The sequence below is a fragment of the Zootoca vivipara genome, chromosome 3 (assembly GCF_965207765.1).
Source record: "Zootoca vivipara chromosome 3, rZooViv2.hap1.1, whole genome shotgun sequence".
In the NCBI taxonomy this organism is placed as follows: domain Eukaryota; kingdom Metazoa; phylum Chordata; class Lepidosauria; order Squamata; family Lacertidae; genus Zootoca; species Zootoca vivipara.
In genome coordinates, this window is record NC_142586.1 from 104,901,270 (window position 1) to 104,920,295 (window position 19,026).

Consider the following 19,026-nt stretch of genomic DNA (forward strand, 5'->3'; position numbering starts at 1 on the left):
AATGGCCTGACAACATAAGGAGCTTCCTGTGTTTCTATTTAAATACTGTAGTCTCACAGCTCCCACTTATCTAGCATTCATCCTGATTTCCTTGCACAAAGTTTAAACAGAGGGGGTTAGATTGTATTTGGCTTTATTGAGCATTCATGCTGATTTGCTTGTGGGGAGGGTATTATATGACAATAGGTATTCATAGAATCGTAGAATGGGAAGGGAGCACTAGGGTCATCTAGTCCAATCCCCTGCAATGCAGGAATCTTTTTACCCAACGTGGGGCTCAAACCCACAACCCTGAGATTAATAATCCCATTCTCTTACCAACTGAGCCAAACTTGGTACAAGAAGTTTGCCCCATTCATCTTGATCTGCTTGCAGGGTGTTTATACATCTTCTTGTTAATCATTCGTTTACTCCACATTTTTCAAATGCATTTTCCCTGTCACTTTCCTAACTGCAAAAAGTCAGTTTCGTTCTAAAAGTGGATTTGTTCTGCTAGGACAGCAGAGCGCTTTACTGCACTTCAGTTGCACGAACCCACATTTTCTGGTAAGCTCTTGAATCCCTCCCAGAAAACTCTGACAGTGTGGAGGCACCCCTATTAGAACTGCATTATATTACAAGGAGCTGTGTAGCTTTCTAACTCTTGATAGGGTCGATGTGCTTTAAGCAGACCTTGATTAATCCAATTGACACTAATCAAAACTAGGCTTTATAGAGATCAAAAATGCAATGCCTTGAATACAACCAAGGCAGCAAAGTCCAGAACCAATAAAATAAAAGGAACCAAGGGCTTCAGGAAACAGCTGCTCCAGCTGTTCTGGAAGTAATTGACTAGTTCTGGGTTATATGGCAAGAAAAGGCTGCTTGGTGCAATTAATTTTGCTTTCCAGTTCTGTAGCTTTCCCTTTGCTCTCTTTATGCTTCTTGTTCATCACCCAGTGTGTGAAATATGCCTCGGACAGCTGAACCTCCCCACTGCTGTCAAAGGAAAAAACCGTCGCAATCAGTATCGCCAATACAGGCGGTTAATGAAGCCAGCGGGGAATTGGATCTGTCACTTTAGCAAGCAATCCACAGGATGCAGGACCGCAGGCTGCAGACGGAGAGAAGAAAGGCTCTTGCAAGCTAATCTGCAAAGGCATGATTTGAAAGACCCTGTTGTTTCATGGGAAAACAAAATGAGACGGCAAAGCGAGACAAGAGTAAGGGGAAAGGGCACACTGGGGTCCTGTCAGCATCAGATCCTGTTCCCATGGCCAAAGAGGGGGCGCATCTCCCCTAGAAGGAAAAGCTACAACGTTTGGGCCTTTTTAGTTTAGAGAAGAGGCAACTAAAGGGGGAGGATAAAGGTAAAGGGTAAAGGGACCCCTGACCATTAGGTCCAGTCGTGACCGACTCTGGGGTTGCAGCGCTCATCTCGCGTTATTGGCTGAGGGAGCCGGCGTACAGCTTCCAGGTCATGTGGCCAGCATGACAAAGCCACTTCTGGCGAACCAGAGCAGCACATGGAAATGCCGTTTACCTTCCCACTGGAGTGGTACCTATTTATCTACTTGCCCTTTGACGTGCTTTCGAACTGCTAGGTTGGCAGGAGCTGGGACCGAGCAATGGGAGCTCACCCCATCGCAGGGATTCGAACCACGACCTTCTGATCGGAAAGCCCTAGGCTCTGTGGTTTAACCCACAGTGCCACCCGCTGTTCCAAAGGGGGAGGATAGAGGTGTACAAGATTGTGCATGGTGTGAAGAAAGTGGACAGAGTTTTTCTCCCTCTCTCGTAACATTGGAGCTTGGCCACCAATGAAGCTGAAAGTTGGTGGACTGAGGAGAGATAGGAGAAAGTACTTCTTCATGCAGCGCACAGCTAAAATATGGAACTCGCTCCCCCAGGAGGCAGCGATGACCATCAACTTAGATGGCTTTAAAAGAGGATTAGACAAATTCATGGAGGAGAGGACTGTCAATGGCATCTAGCCATGATGGCTTTGCTCTACCTCCACAGTTGGAGGCAACAATGCTTCTGATGACCAGTTGCTGGAAACCACAGGAGAGCTCTTGTGCTCATGTTCTACTCCTGGTTTCCTGCAGGCATCTGGTTGGTCACTTTGAGAACACGGTGAGAACATGTGTCATTGGCCCTCAGCCTAATAGTTATCCTGAGAACATTTCTTGGAATTTGTTCCACTAAAGGAGACTCCGGGTGCCTTCATGACATAAACTCTTCTTGGACAGCTTGACCAAATGGGATTACCAATTGAGAATCTGTAGGGTCAAGGTTATGATACCATAATCGGAGTAACATCAAAGGCAAAGAAAATGGCGTACAAAAGAGTACTGTGCATAAACCCACATGCCTTTTTGTGTCCTTCGACACACACACTTTAAACTTGGTAGTCAATGATGCTGCTAAGTGTTGTCTGGAAGCAACTAGTTTCTTCAAATCTATATACAGTACAGTTCAACAGATCTGCAATTATTTATCTGCATTGACCCAGCATTGATAAAATCTAGCTAGCCATGTATCAGACTTAGGCATAACTGTTAAGCCACTGAATGAAACAAGATGGGAGAATTGGAGCAATGCTTTGAAACAATGGAAATATCATCTTGGTAGTATATAGGACTGCAAGAAGATCAAACCTATCCATTCTGAAGGAAATCAGCCCCAAGTGCTCACTGGAAGGACAGATCCTGAAGCTGAGGCTCCAATACTTTGGCCACCTCATGAGAAGAGAAGACTCCCTGGAAAAGACCCTGATGTTGGGAAAGATGGAGGGCACAAGGAGAAGGGGACGGCAGAGGACGAGATGGCTGGACAGTGTTCTTGAAGCTACAAGCATGAGTTTGGCCAAACTGCGGGAGGCAGTGGAAGACAGGAGTGCCTGGCGTGCTCTGGTCCATGGGGTCACGAAGAGTCAGACACGACTAAACGACTAAACAACAACAACAAGTATATAGGATGTCTTAATAGAGATCTTTGATGACACAGGCCTAAAAGGTTGATCTGGAAATACTTCCTGAGTTGAAGCAGAGGCCCTAGCTGTTGCAATTTGTAAGTTCCAGTTTGTGGCATCACTTGTTACAAGCTGCAACATCCTTTTTGAAGTCAATCTTATAAGCAAGCTCCTGAAAAATAAGTAAGTGGCTTAAATTCAGCTGCAAACCAATGGCAAGTGACCATAGCTGCCAAGTATCCCGTATCCACCGGGAAAACCCTTTTTTTCTTACCGTTTCCCGGCGGTCTCCCGTTTAGGTTAAAATCCCGGTATTGTCCCTTAAATCGGCTTCGGCCCGGCGGCCATTTTTCTGGTGCCGCTTTGCCCTTCTATGGGCACCAGAAAATGGTGGTGCCGGCGCCGGAAGTCGCTTCCGTGCATGACCGGAAGTTGCGTGACGCGACTTCCGGTGGCGATTTGCCCTTCTATGGGCACCAGAAAATGGCTGCGCCGGCGCCGGAAGTTGCTTTTACGTGTTTCCGGTCATGCGCGGAAGCGACTTCCGGCGCTGGCGCCGCCATTTTCTGGTGCCCATAGAAGGGCGAAGCGCCACCGGAAGTTGCGTCACGCAACTTCCGGTCATGCGCGCGCTGCCGATCCCGGATCTTTAGGTCCCAAACTTGGCAGGTATGCAAGTGACCAATAATTACCTTGAGGGCAGCAGGTGTGATGATGGTTTGCAACAAGTTCTGATAGCTGCTACTGATATTGCAAAGAAGAAATACTACCAAAATTTGAGACATAATAAGTTAGAAAAAGGAGAAACAGCAGTTTGAGTATGAAGCTCAAGAAGAGGAACCGCAAGATCCAAACAGAAATTCAAAGTACTGTAGGTTTCTACTGTGCTGTCTTTGATATGGCCATACAATCTGTTGAAGAGAGATTCCAACAGCTACAAGAATATAATCCCATTTTTGGCTTCCAGTATGATATATGCAATAGCAACAAAAAAAATCTACTGAATATGTACTTAAGGCCTTCAAAAATCTGGAAAAACTGTTGATGTGCTATGGAAACAAAGATATTGATGCTGAAGATCTGTGCTGTGGACTTATAGCGATAACTCAAAGATTTCCAAAGTCTATGTCACCCAAGTAGTATTTCTTTTCATACTACAATAAAAACTCCTAGATAATGTGCCTAATGTTTCTGTTGCTTTAAGGATCCTTCTCACATGCCCAGAATCAGTGGCAAGTGATGAGCGTAATTTCTCAAAGCTCGGATGTATAAAAAACTTACATACTCTCAGCTATGTTGCAAAAGAGACTAGTTGGTTTGGCAACTATTTCAATTGAACAAGCACCAGCTCTTGACCCGATGGAATTGGTGACAAAATGAGCAACAGAAAAGGCATGCAAAGTGAGATGTTAGTGTGCCTGAAATTCAGACTTAAATTTTAACACCGCAATTCACAGGATTATTAAAAGTGATTTGTGTGCTACAACATTTTCTCTTATATTTGAGAAAGATAATAATAATAATAATAATAATAATAATAATAATAATAATAATAATAATAATTTATACCCCACCCATCTGGCTGGGTTTCCCCAGCCACTCTGGGCGGCTTCCAACAGAAAAATAAAACACAATAATCTATTAAACATGAAAAGCCTCCCTGAACAGGGCTGCCTTCAGATGTCTTCTAAAAGTCTGGTAGTTGTTTTCCTCTTTGACATCTGTTGGGAGGGCAGGCGCCACCACCGAGAAGGCCCTCTGCCTAGTTCCCTGCAACTTGGCTTCTCGCAACGAGGGAACCGCCAGAAGGCCCTCGGTGCTGGACCTCAGTGTCTGGGCAGAATGATGGAGGTGGAGACGCTCCTTCAGGTATACTGGACCGAGGCCATTTAGGGCTTTAATGGTCAGCACCAACACTTTGAATTGTGCTCGGAAACGTACTGGGAGCCAATGTAGATCTTTCAAGACCGGTGTTATGTGGTCTCGGCGGCCACTCCCAGTCACCAGTCTAGCTGCCGCATTCTGGATTAGTTGTAGTTTCCGAGTCACCTTCAAAGGTAGCCGCACGTAGAGCGCATTGCAGTAGTCCAAGCGGGAGATAACTAGAGCATGCACCACTCTGGCTAGACAGTCTGCAGGCAGGTATGGTCTCAGCCTGCGTACCAGATGAAGCTGATAGACAGCTGCCCTGGACACAGAATTGACCTGTGCCTCCATGGACAGCTGTGAGTCCAAAATGACTACCAGGCTGCGCACCTGGTCTTTCAGGGGCACAGTTACCCCATTCAGAACCAGGGAATCCTCCACACCTGCCCGCCTCCTGTCCCCCACGAACAGTACTTCTGTCTTGTCAGGATTCAACCTCAATCTGTTAGCCACCATCCATCCTCCAACTGCCTCCAGGCACTCACACAGGACCTTCACTGCCTTCACTGGTTCTGATTTGAAAGAGAGGTAGAGCTGGGTATCATCCGCATACTGATGAACACCCAGCCCAAACCCCCTGATGATCTCTCCCAGCGGCTGCATGTAGATGTTGAAAAGCATGGGGGAGAGGACAGAACCTTGAGGCACCCCACAAGTGAGAGCCCAGGGGTCTGAGCACTCATCCCCCACCACCACTTTCTGAACACGGCCCAGGAGGAAGGAGCAGAACCACTGTATAACAGTGCTCCCAGCTCCCAAACCCTCTAGACGGTCCAGAAGGATGTTATGGTCGATGGTGTCAAAAGCTGCTGAGAGATCCAGCAGGACTAGGAAATAGCCCTCACCTTTGTCCCTAGCCTGCCGGAGATAATCAACCAGTGCAACCAGGGCAGTTTCAGTCCCATGATGAGGCCTGAAGGGATCCAAGATAATCAAAGGTTGCTGTGTTACTTATTCTTGCAATTATTATTTTTTAATCTCGCAGTTTCAAGTTTTGTGCTTTTTGTTTTCTCCACAAGACACCTGTTTTTGAAAACTGAAGTTAGCATTTTTTTGGGAGGCGGGGAGGGGGGCAGTTTGCAAAGGAGCTGTAAAAAAAAAGTAAAAGGTAAAGGACCCCTGGACGGTAGTTGCTTACTCATTTTTAAACATCTAGCATGCACAGCACAATTGCTAGCCACACACTAGGTGAAATAGAAGAGGTGTTGTATGCCTCTGCAAGGACTTATTCTCTTGCTTCCACTTGCTTTTCTTGCCCCACTTTAAATGCTTCCCTTCCCAGCTCCAGAGGTGAGAGGACTCTCGGCAAGGTGCTTGCCTGATGGGCCCTTGGAATCTGTCATTGCAGTCGCCACCTATAGGAGGACAAAGGTAAAGGACCCCCGGATGGTTAAGTCCAGTCAAAGGCAACCATGGGGTTGCAGCACTCATCTCGCTTTCAGGCTGAGGGAGCTGGCGTTTGTCCACAGACAGCTTTCCGGGTCATGTGGCCAGCATGACTAAACCGCTTCTGCCGCAGTGGGACACTGTGATGGAAACCAGAGTGCACAGAAACTCCGTTTACCTTCCCGCCACAGCGGTACCAATTTATCTACTTGCACTGATATGCTTTTGAACTGCTAGGTTGCCAGGAGCTGGGACAGAGCAAAGGGAGCTCACCCTGTTGCAGGGATTCGAACCGCCGACCTGATCAGCAAGCCCAAGAGGCTCAATGGTTTAGACCACAGCGCCACTCGTGTCCCATAGTGCAACACTGCAACTCTCCCAGTCATCACGGTCAGCTCAAGCATTTCAGCAAGAAGGGCCAGTAGCATAAGCCACCGTGATGCTAGGTCTGGGCATTGATGCTGATCCTGAATCCAGCAATGACAGACGTGTTGGAGCTGGGAATGTACCCCATCTGAAACCCTGGAGAGCCCCTGCCAATTAGTGGGGACAACACTGAGCTACGTTGACCAGTGGTCTGACCTAGTTATATGGCGGGTTCTTATGGCCTGATGATCAAGGCTTGAAGGGATAGGCAGATGGTCGCTGCAAACTGAAAAGCCCAGCTTGGGCAGCTTGTGGAGATCTGGCAAACATCTGACACTGGAGACAAATGTTTGCTCATTTCAATATTTGCTTTGGAATTGGCATTTTCAGTACAGCCAAACTGATTACCATGAGGACGGTCAACAATGCTCACATTGTTTCAATGCTGTTCAGTGCCTTCTCATTTCCAACGCTACCATTTTGTGATTCTGTAATTCCCTGGTTGCTGCTCCTTCTTGGAGTCATTTTCTTCTTCTTCTTTACCCTCACTTTTTGCACCTTCATTTACCTTCACTGCCTTTAAATTGACGGCCTGAGATGACCCCCATAGGATGACTTGATTCTTGCAGCATCCACAATGTCATCATGACAGATGCAGCATTGTGAGGTCATTGGCTAAATCACAGGGGTTGCCGCAGCCAGGCTAAGGGCAGTGAGGGCAAATTAAGTAAAGGACAGTAACGGCAAAGAGGAAGGAAGTGTGGCAGTTAGAAGCAGCACCAGCTAGGGGGATGAAAGAGCAACGCTGCAACATAGAAGCAAATATAAATACATAAATTCAATATTGATGAAAAAGGTCAGGTGTTTCTTTGCCTACTGAACAGAAAACTCAAGCAGCTTCTTGCCCTTAGACATGTGTGGAGAGAGAGAGAGAGAGAGAGAGAGAGAGAGAGAGAGAGAGAGAGAGAGAGAGAGAGAGAGAGAGAGAGAGAGAGAGAACTTGCCCACACATGAGGTCTAGTGGACTTAGCTCTAAACATGAATTTGGGATACCTGAGTTCTAGTGCTACTTCACAAAATAAGCAATTATTTTGTGACCTTGGGCAAATTCTCACCTATCAGCTGTAGGAATAAGAACAATCTGCCTTGCAGTTATTGTGTGACATTTACATTTTTTGGGGGGAAACAAACCACGGTGAACAATTTTTGCAAAATTAAAAATTATGTGTAACTGCTAAGTAGCAGCTGTAATTTCATTCTGAGGTTTCGTTGTCGTGGATAGCACACAAAAAACTACCCCTTACAAAATCAGATATATATGTTTTGGAATTGAAGCTAGGGCGTGGGAGGTTCGCAGTTGCAGTGTGTGTGTTTGTGTGTGTGTGACAGGGATGCTTGAGCTAGGTTTGCACCGACCCATCCTTCGCTGATTGTTTAGACCACATTCGCTCCTTGCATGGAGAAACTCTACCAGAAGTGAAGTGATCTGCAGAGTCCTTTCTCACAGCATGCAAATGCACAGGTGGCAGGGAAGGATGTCTGCCATTCACACTGGGGCTGGGAGATGGGGCTACAGCCTGTGTGTCAGCAGTAGGAGATGGGGCTGGCCCATGTGGCTCCATGAGCCCCTCTCCTCACCTGCTGCTTTGATTTGAAAAGCACCTCTGAGACTTTACATTCACTTGCATATCATTCATTAGCTTTCCACCAGATCAAAGTGTGTTATGATCCATTGCTGTTGTATTTTTATTTTATTATTTGATGATGATGATGTTTGCTAGCTTAATGTTATAGGGTGCTAGTTCTGCTAGGTCTAGGAGTATTTTTTTAGCTGCACAATGTAACCCCCTTGCCTCGTCCCCTCCCTGTGTGACTGTGAATCTGCTCTGGAAGGTGTGGGGGACGACGACAGATATTGGGGTGCAGGTAAAAAGGGACCCCTGACCATTAGGTCCAGTCGTGACCGACTCTGGGGTTGCGACGCTCATCTTGCGTTATTGGCCAAGGGAGCCGGCGTACAGCTTCTGGGTCATGTGGCCAGCATGACAAAGCCGCTTCTGGCAAACCAGAGCAGCGCACGGAAACGCTGTTTACCTTCCCGCTTGGAGCGGTACCTATTTATCTACTTGCACTTTGACGTGCTTTTCAACTGCTAGGTTGGCAGCAGCAGGGACCGAGCAACGGGAGCTCACCCCGTTGCAGGGATTCGAACCGCCGACCTTCTGATCGGCAAGCCCTAGGCTCAGTGGTTTAACCCACAGCGTTACCTGCATGCAGGTAGAGTGCAGGAAATGGTGAGGATGAGGAAAGTTCCATTGCGCAGCCAATACTTCTTGCAGTAGCGGAACTGTTGGATACCACCCACAGAAACTGCCTTTCCTCAGCAATGCACCTCATTGTATCTTTATGAGGCCCTGTGGCGGCCAGTGAAATGGCTAGCAAGCTCTTGACTGCAGCTGTGGGGAGATCAAGGGAAAGGGAGATCCCTGCCTTTACCAGTAGCAATTAACAGGCAGTGGTGAAGGCAGTGGGCTCTTCAAGAGGGAATGGCTAGCCAATCAGCAATCACATGGTTGCTTACTGCTGACTGAGGTTCTTCTGCCACTGTGCAAGTGTTTGTTGGTTGACTAGTCTGGGCATTGATCAGCACCCTGAGTCCACATAGGTGGAATCTGGCCAATCAGAGCGGTGTTTGCATGGTGGTGATTGAAGCTTCCCTGCAGCACCACTGCCCAGCTGCGGTCAGTAGGGGTGGGAAATTCATTGCCTGAGACAGTAGCCGGTATTTCCCACTAGTAAACTGCTTGATCAGCCACTGACAATTTTATTTATTGATCCATATAGACCGTTTGCTGCTATCCACAGACCTTGAAGTGGTTTACAGTAAATATAAGTTGCTGGTGGTACCTGTGGAAGAATTTTTAAAAGGGGGGGGGGCTAAAAATACTACAGCAGTGGTGCCCTCCCATCAGATGTCAAACAGATAAACAACTATTTAACTTTTAGAAGACATCTGTTCAGGGAAGTTTTTAATGGCTGATGTTTTATTGTGTTTTTAATATTGTGTTGGGAGCTGTCCAGAGTGGCTGGAACAACCCAGCCAGATGGGCGTCGTATAAATAATAATAATAATAATAATAATAATAATAATAATAATAATAAGGAAGGCTTTCTTTTTTAAACAACAACAACAACCCTCTCAAGCAAACTTTGCATAAAACTTGCCCTTGAGAACGACTGGATGCTTTTTTAAAATATTGTTTTATTAAATAAAGAATAAGAAAACACCTCTGTTTTGTAGAAGATAATTTCAAAATTTCTACCTAGAGTCACTTGTCTCTGCCAGTCTATTGTTCATGATAGCTAGAGCGCCCACTCCTCCCGAGAAGCCATTTTGCCTTGTGTTTATGCAGACGTTCCGAGGGTAGCCATTGGCCGTCTCGGACAACTGCTTTTGCAGGAGGGCCAGGGAGACTTTGTTGGAGGCGGTGAGATCCCTCATGGAGATCATCTCACCCGAAAGCCGCCTCCCCTCCGTGTCGCTGTCGTACTGTCCGTCCGTCTCCATAGAGATGTTGTGCCGGCGGAACCGGGACCCTGGCGTGATGGCGTTTCGGCGCCCAAGGCGAGCGGTCGGTTTATGGCAATCTGGGCAGCACCGACATCGGAACTTTCTGAGCATCCAATTTAAAACCTGCTTGATTACAATCGAGATGACGTTAAAAAGGGAGTAGATGCAGCAGACCCCCATCAATATAAACATGAAGTTCCCGAATCTGTATAATCCCTGATTTCGGTACACGGCATTTTGGCTGCTCACCAGGTCACCAAACCCGATGGTGCTGAAGGTGACGAAACAGTAGTACAAGGAGTCAATGTAATTCCACCCTTCCACGGCGGTGTACATGGCTGAGGCACAGCAAGCAATAGTAATGGCAAGGATTCCCAGGATCAGCATCACGTGATAGACTGATGGCTTCCACCCAATCAGGCTGTCGACGTCGGACATGGATGAGCCCCTTCGGCAGGTTGGAGGTAGAAGGCCGCTCCTCCTCAGCTGCCTCTCATGGCAAGCCTTCATCACCAAAGCAAGCAGGGAGATGATGCGCTCCAGGAAGAGGTTGAAGAAGAGGATTGTTGCGGCACACCCAAAGAGACCATAAACAATGAGGAAGGCTTTGCCAGCGACCGTTGCCGGTGTGGACATCCCGAAACCTGCAGCAGCAAAGAGAGAATGAAATATATATATATAAATGTAAACTGGGTATGTTCCTTCATCTCCAATGTTCAACAAAACCGCTTGACCGATAGCGTTGAAATTTGAACACAAAGTCAAATGTGACTACCCGAGTGACCCTATACCATTTTCAAAAACAGATGTGTCAGATGTGTCACCTACACTAGGTAGAAAACCCCAAAACCCCATGTTTCAGAACTCACAAATCATACAAAAGTGCATGCTGGGAGCACAGGAGAGATTCCACAACAGTGCCCTCTAGCGACGGCTACACTAGTACTGCATCTAGGAAAGCTTCACTCTCCACTGTATCTCGGCTCAGCTTTGCAGGATAGGTCATGGGTCAGAACAGGGTGGCCCCAATCACAGGGATGAGCCAGGGTGGGGGGAGGAGGGGGTGGGATAGGTCATGGGTTGGGACAGGGTGGGCCCAATCACAGGGATGAGCCGGGGTGGGGGGAGGAGGGGGCGGGATAGGTAATGGGTCGGAACAGGGTAGGGGATGCACCTGTGTAAACAGAACACGCGTGGAACAGGGGGACTCTGAAGATGAGGGGGGTCTGAAGGGGGACTCTGAGGCTCCATTTAACAGAATGAGCCACAGCAATGCGTGGCAGGGCCAGCTAGTGTTTATATAAATATTGTTTGGTGCCAGAGGCTGGAAATTTCCTCCCTTCTCCTCTGGTGGTAAGATTAGAAGAATTAACAAAATGACTGGCAACTGGTGGAGTGTTGTGTTGTTGTTTTTTAATGGTAACTCAAAATGTCCCATGTGAGGCAGGCCAAAGGCAACAAACATGGAAACCACCAAAAGGAATTTGAAGCAGGAGCTGAAAACAACGGAGGGAGACTAAATAGATGTTTACTAATCCAATGTGTTTTGGAACCTACTGGGAAAGCTAAAACCAATTTGGGAAAAAAATTGCCTCGTGGGAAGTTGGCTCAAGTTATAAGAAGATAAAAAAGCCTGTTGGATCAGGTCAGTGGCCTATCAAATCTAGAACCCTGTTCTCACCCTGGTGAACCAGATGCTGGTGGGAAACCAGAAAGCACTCAGCCCACTTGCAATTCCCGGTAAGTAAAACTGGCTCAAAATACAGTATATACACAAAGAAAATACGGTACCTGATACCAAGCCTGAGACAAAAATATCACGAGTGGATAAAATAGTTGGCAACAATGCTGTGCCATATGTTCTCTAGATTTACGTTTTTCCTTGAAAGTAGCAGTGGCAGGTTGAATCCAACTGCAACCAAATAAAGAAAAGAAAAAGAAGAGGGCGGGGGTTTGTAATCTCTCATTTGCTGAGATTATTTGCAATGGTTTGCAACCTCTGCTTTCCTACTGTTGTTCTTTTGCTGGTTCATTATTCTGCCTTAAGGAAATCAGCCCTGAGTGCTCACTGGAAGGACAGATCGTGAAGCTGAGGCTCCAATACTTTGGCCACCTCATGAGAAGGGAAGAATCCTTGGAAAAGACCCTGATGTTGGGAAAGATTGAGGGCACTAGGAGAAGGGGACGACAGAGGACGAGATGGTTGGACAGTGTTCTCGAAGCTACAAACATGAGTCTGACCAAACTGCGGGAGGCAGTGGAAGACAGGAGTGCCTGGCGTGCTATGGTCCATGGGGTCACGAAGAGTCGGACACGACTAAACGACTAAACAACAACATTCTGCCTTAAGTGATGCCAGCCAATCAGGAATCACGTCCCAGTCGCGAGGATGTCATGATGATTAACAGGTAGTTGATTAGGTTTATGTACTGACATCATTAAAGGCAAAGCACATCCACCAGAGGGATAGCAATGCTTCTTGTGTAACTGGCAGTCCTAACCAATCAGGGATCACACCAGGAATCAAGCAGTCCATTTGACCGAGAGGCCCTCCTTTCAAATTCGCATGAAGCTGATCATGAAACTGCCACACCCATTTCTGCTCTGCACCAGTTAGTAGCCTAGTTCATTGGCGGGTTCCATCTACGGTAGCTTGCTCAAGAGACAGAACTTCCAAGCCCAAAAACTATGTGTGATGCAACCACATCTGAAGTAGTTCATAGAGCCTCAAGAGTTTTAAGCAGCAGAATGCAGAGACAGTCCAGAAGCTCTTGCTTCATCCAAGTCTCCACAGAGTTCTCAGCTATTCTCTATTTTGGGAGATGTCATTTACAGTGAAGAATAGTCCTTCATTCCCAAACTCTATGGTGCCAGTTAAAACTGCATGGAACAGACAACCCAGTTCTGCAGCATCTCTTTGAACTAAGGAATATGTGTATTTGACAACTCCGCACGAACTTTATTCAGTGACAATCCAAGGGCTTAATTTGAGGGCTTGTTTGCTAGCGTGTGGTTGTTGTGAGGAGGAGCGGGAAGTCTTTAATAACACACTGGTGATAGATGAATCAAAACGCAAAGCAAACCCCCCCATACAGAAGAGGGTATGATAACACACTACCAGGGATTCAGACAGCTGTAGAGGTTCAGAGCTCTCGCAGAGGGAAAAATTACACCCTTGTTTGACCTCCACACCAATCAAGTTCTTTTTTTGTGTGGTGTCTAAACAACTCAAGGACATTTCAGAAAATAGGACGTTGCCAATTATGTTCTCAGTTCCTTTAGTAGTAAATTGTAGAGCAAAAGCAGCCTAATACTCAAAGCTGGAACTCAAGGAATTGAAACAGAAAGCTGCCAACTACACAGGAGTAATAATTTGCTAGTCAACGACCATGTCTTACTCCTCATATCAGATACACCTGGGAATGTGATGACAGCAGCAACAGGGTTGTCCCATTACAAATTATTGCATCCTTCGATACCAGATGATAGGCATTTTGTTGTTGTTTAGTCGTTTAGTCGTGTCCGACTCTTCGTGACCCCATGGACCATAGCATTTAGTGACTGCTATATATTTCGACTAAACGACTAAACAACAACAACATATATTTCCAGACACCCTGGTCATATGTTAGTTTAGTGGCAAAGGAACATTTTCAATATGGTTTGATCCCATAATGGTCCTGTAATATATGAAGAGAAACACAGAGGTGAAAGGTATTTCATAGGCCACCTAGTCCAACCCTTCGCTGATGCAGGAAATCCACGGCTACAGGATCCCTCAAAGATTGGCATCTAGCTTCTGCTTTAAAATCTCTAATGAGGGAGAGCCCACCACCTTTTGAGGCAGCCTGCCCTGCCCTCAAGAAACTTGGACACTGAGCTATTGATGTTTAGTTGAAATCCCATTTTGTACTTTAAATTGATTGGGTTGGGTCCAAAGCAAAATTAACCAATATGGTGGCCTCTAGATGCTGCTGGACTACAATTCACCATCAGCCCCAGCAAACATGACCAATGGCCAGGGATGGCAGGAGCTGGTAGACACCATAGAACAGGCATAGGCAACTTTTGGCTCCCCAGATGTTTTGGACTACAATTCCCATCATCCCTGACCACTGGTCTTGTTAGCTAAGGATCATGGGAGTTGTAGGCCAAAACATCTGGAGGGCCAAAGGTTGTCTATGCCTGCCGTAGAACCTGGTAGGCACCATAGGATCATAGAATTGTAGAGTTGGAAGGGACACTGACGATCATCTCATCCAACCCCCTGCAATGCAGGACTATGCAGCTGTCCCATACAGGGATCAGAACTGCAACCTTGGCATTATTAGCACCACATTCTAACCAACTGCGCTATCCAGGCATGTTGGCTACCTTTTCACTAGAGCATCAGAAAACAAACTTGTTCTGTCATCCATGTGACAACCTTTCAAATATTTGAAGATGTCTATCATATTATCTCCTAATTCTCTCTTCTCCAGACCAAATATACCCAACTCTTGGTGTGGGTGTGACGACAGGGTTTCCCCCCACAACTTTATTGCCTGGCCCCGAATACACACAGTGCTGATATGGAGTGACCAACTATGGTAGTTAAGTAGTCATAGAAACCTATGAGAGAAACGAAGGACTCTCTTGGGATGTAATGCTGGGATTCTCCTCCACCTAGGCTCAGGTTATGTGTAAATAAACCATATATCATAAAGACACCACAGTCTCTACTGTGCCTTGTTGTCCAAAGGAAAAACAGGCCCTGGTAAGCACGCTTAGTACCCCTGAGATCTCATATAGCTTGGAGATTGGAGCAGCATCTAACAATATATTTCTTTACTGTCCCAACGAATTTTCCACTGCTGGGAAGTTATTTTTAGCATCCTGAAAACATGTCCCCGCCCCCAGCAGTGTGAAGGTACCATCACAAGCCTCTGGGAGTAATGATCAACCTGACCCAATGTAGAATTAGGCACGACTCATTGATTTATTCTAGAAACAGCCAATTTGTTGTGGCAACACAAGCAATTCATAATCACGGACCTGTTGGCAATCCCAATGTTAAAAGAATAGCACAGTAGGTTAACAATAATTGGTACGCAGCCTCAAGGAATCAGAGAAATAATGAGAGAATTTGGAGGCATAGAGCGAACAATTGGAGCAAGAGGAGGAGCATGTTGTAATCATTTGCAAATAAGATAACGGGAAGCTGTAGCAACAGGGGACGGATTTGGAGTGAAGAATTTGTGGGTGGCCAAGCACTCTCCCTCATCCGAACTCTCAATTTCATCCACCTCGAGCAGCTTTTCATTGGTTGTAGTTAATCACAGGGGTGGTGTCATGGACTGGCTGGACACGGAGGAATGGTGGGAGGCATCAGCTGGGGAACCCCCAAGGGACGACGGCTCAGATCCTGGGGATTGGTGGTGGGACAGTGATGAGTGGTCAGAGGGAGGAATGGAGGGAGTAAATGTTGGTAGCTAAAGAGGTAACAGGGTTTAGTGAGCAGGGAATCTGTGGCAGATAGAAGGTCATGTTACGGAAAAAATCCAGGTGCAAGGCTGCTCAGCCACCTAGCTTGCCGGGCAGAGCCCGTGGGTCCCTACAGAACAAAGAAGGAGTCCAGCCACCAACCAGAGCAAATAGCGTAGTAGACCAAAGTTTATTGAGCAAGAGGTTCAAAGAGGAATTTAAAACCCCGAGGATGGGGTGCAGGGGCATAAGAAGAGGGGGGCGATGGGAGCACAGCGCCCCCCCCACAGCGCGATCCCGGTGGGGTGCTATCGCAGCTTCCCCCCGCCCGCGCTGGGCACCCTGCCCCCTGTGGGTGGTCCATGCCCCCAGAACGCACGCCACGCCCCCAGAACCTGCGGGCGGCGCACCATACCCCTATAACATGTGACACTCCCCTGCGGGACGCGCGCCAGTCCCACCCCGCCCCACCTGCTCTTCGCCCCCAGTGCCAGAGCATGAAACTTCCCACCACCCAGGATACAGTTCGCACAGCATCATTGATACATCATCTTTACATCACTGACATGCCACCAAAGGGGAGGGGAAGACAGGGGCCACACTAGTTCAACCTTGGCAAACATGTCCAGACAAGTCCTTGGTTCAAGATTAGCATAAGCAGGCATGTCAGGGCAAGACCCAGGTACAGTGGTACCTCTGGTTAAGAACTTAATTTGTTCCGGAGGTCTGTTCTTAACCTGAAACTGTTCTTAACCTGAGACACCACTTTAGCTAATGGGGCCTCCCGCTGTCGCCGCGCCGCCAGAGCACGATTTCTGTTCTCATCCTGAAGCAAAGCTCTTAACCCGAGGTACTATTTCTGGGTTAGCGGAGTCTGTAACCTGAAGCGTTTGTAACCCGAAGTGTCACTGTATAAGATTAGCATAGGCAAACACCTCTGAAGTCCCACCACCCAAAGTACAATAGAACTTCCTTTGCATGTCTGGACCCCTTGGCAAGTCTGGTGATGGGATTTGGCTTTCCTTGGCCAGCAATCAGCTCAGCAATTGTCACCTCTGGGCACTTCCTGGAGTCCCTTTTTCAAGGGCAAAGTAGCGTTGGAATGGAGGAAACTGGCAAAGGAGTTGATTTTATATGATTTTTAAAGCTAGGTAACTTCCCTGAGCTGTCAAGTAAAAAGGATACATTTATGCATAATATTTGTAACATTTAACAACTTTAAAGATGTGCCCCACCCCCGTAATTTCCATAACAGTCGGAAGCAGAAGCAGAAGTGGAAGCTGGAGAGGGGGGAGCCCAAGAGGCAGATATGAGCCAGGCTGATGAAGAAGCCAGGGTGTCTCTCCATCCTGCTACAACCAGCCTTACCTTCCAAGTCCCGGGCTGCAGAATCCGGGACCGGCAGCCGTGTGACACCGGAAGTTGCGCCGACGTAACTTCCGGTGTCGCTTTGCCCTTCTATGGGCACCAAAAATGGCCGCTGCCAGCTTCGAAAGTCACTTGTACGCATGTCAGGAAGTGCGTCGACGAAACTTCCGGTGTCCCTCCGCCCATCTATGGGCACAAAAAATGGCCGCCGCCGACACCGGAAGTCACATCTATGCACTTCTGGACATGCGTAGATGCGACTTTTGAAGCCGGCGGCGGCCCTTTTTGGTGCCCATAGAAGGGCAAATCGGAAAGAAAAAAAATGGCCGCCGGAAGGAGAAAACAACGGAGAAAAAGGGAGACGAAGTGATACGGGGGACCACCGGGAAAAGGTAAGTAAAAACGGGGGTTTCCCGGGGAAAACGGGGTACTTGGCAGCTATGCAACCAGCTCCTCTTCCCCCTGGTCTCCCAGGACTAGGAGAAGTATGAAGTGGGAGGAGCAAAGACAGGTGCGCTGGCATATTTTCATATTGCTGGGGAAAGACCCAGAGGAGGTTTAGGCAGCTGTGGGAAGGCGGAGACCTTCAGCCTCCGCAATTGCCTCATAGGGGCAAGACAGATTGAGAAGAGTTGTGATCCTTAGGGCCTGGCTCCCCTGAACTGACCTGGTTTCTGCTAATAAAGAATTAACTTCACATACTCCGTGAGATTTATTGCTGGCTGACTCTCTAACATGTGGAGAATCTCAGGTCTGGGAATCAAATGTGACCCTCTGGACCTCTCTGCCCAGCCATTAGGACTCTCTCCAGACCACACCCTCTCTTCATAAGCCCCTGTTCTTACTGTTTTGCGCCTGATCTCACTCATCTTTTATCTAAACTAAAAAGTCCCAGACTCTGCAACTGTTCCTCATAGGCGAATTACTCCATCCCTGGGATCATCACATGCTAGGCAACTAAAAATGTTACCCATCTCCCCAAACAATTTTGTTGATAAAATGCTGAGGTTTTGTTTGGGTGCGGGACACATAATTCTTTCTTTCTTTCTTTCTTTCTTTCTTTCTTTCTTTCTTTCTTTCTTTCTTTCTTTCTTTCTTTCTTTCTTTCTTCAGTTGACAGAGCTGATGTTGGGGCTTGTATGCTGAGCTCCAGGGATTTTCCAAAGAAGTGTGTCCTTGCTGAAGCTTCCTAACTGAATCATTATCTTCCCTTCTTGGCAGGGGGACTGAAGAGAAACAGAAAATGGGCAAAACTGGGGTATGATTTTGCCCGGTCAGCTGTTGGCTGGGAAGATCTGTGCTCCATAAAACTGGCAGCAGAATTACAGGTAGATACTGCAGCTGAAAGCTAAAGCTGTAGTAAGGTAAAGGTAAAGGGACCCCTGACCATTAGGTCCAGTCGTGACCGACTCTGGGGTTGCGGCGCTCATATCGTGTTATTGGCCGAGGGAGCCGGCATACAGCTTCCAGGTCATGTGGCCAGCATGACTAAGCCGCATCTGGCGAACCAGAGCAGCACACGGAAATGCTGTTTACCTTCCCGCTGTAGCGGTACCTATTTATCTACTTGCACTTTGACGTGCTTTCGAACTGCTAGGTTGGCAGGAGCACGGACCGAGCAATGGGAGCTCACCCCGTTGCGGGGATTCGAACCGCTGATCTTCTGATCGGCAAGCCCTAGGCTCAGTGGTTTAACCCACAGCGCCACCCGTGTCCCAAAAGCCGTAGTAGCCATCTCCTTAAGATTATGCAGAAATGTATAGCATGCAAATCAATGTGGATTGTGCGAGTGATCAATAACCCCCTTCAGTGCAACAACTCACTAGCAAAGTTTATGGATCTGGTTGTTTAAAGCAAGAGGGCAACTAGGAATCTGAATTTTTGTTAAAAGGTTCGCATAAATGGCATTTATGGACAAAATATCTCTGAGATCAGGCAGAGGAAGCATGCAACCACACCACGCGGGTAGGATCTTTTAGAAAGAAATATTGGT

At 47.3% G+C, this 19,026-nt stretch overlaps 1 protein-coding gene across 1 annotated transcript in view; it reads right to left on the minus strand.

Moving 5' to 3' along the window:
• Positions 1-9,873: 9,873 nt before the first annotated feature.
• Positions 9,874-19,026, minus strand: part of KCNK12 (potassium two pore domain channel subfamily K member 12) — a 41,848-nt gene continuing 32,695 nt past the window's right edge. The window contains exon 3 of the mRNA XM_035110671.3: positions 9,874-10,846. Within this exon, the coding sequence (XP_034966562.1) occupies positions 9,951-10,846 (896 nt within the window). The 3' untranslated portion in view covers positions 9,874-9,950. The remainder of the gene's footprint in view (positions 10,847-19,026) is intronic.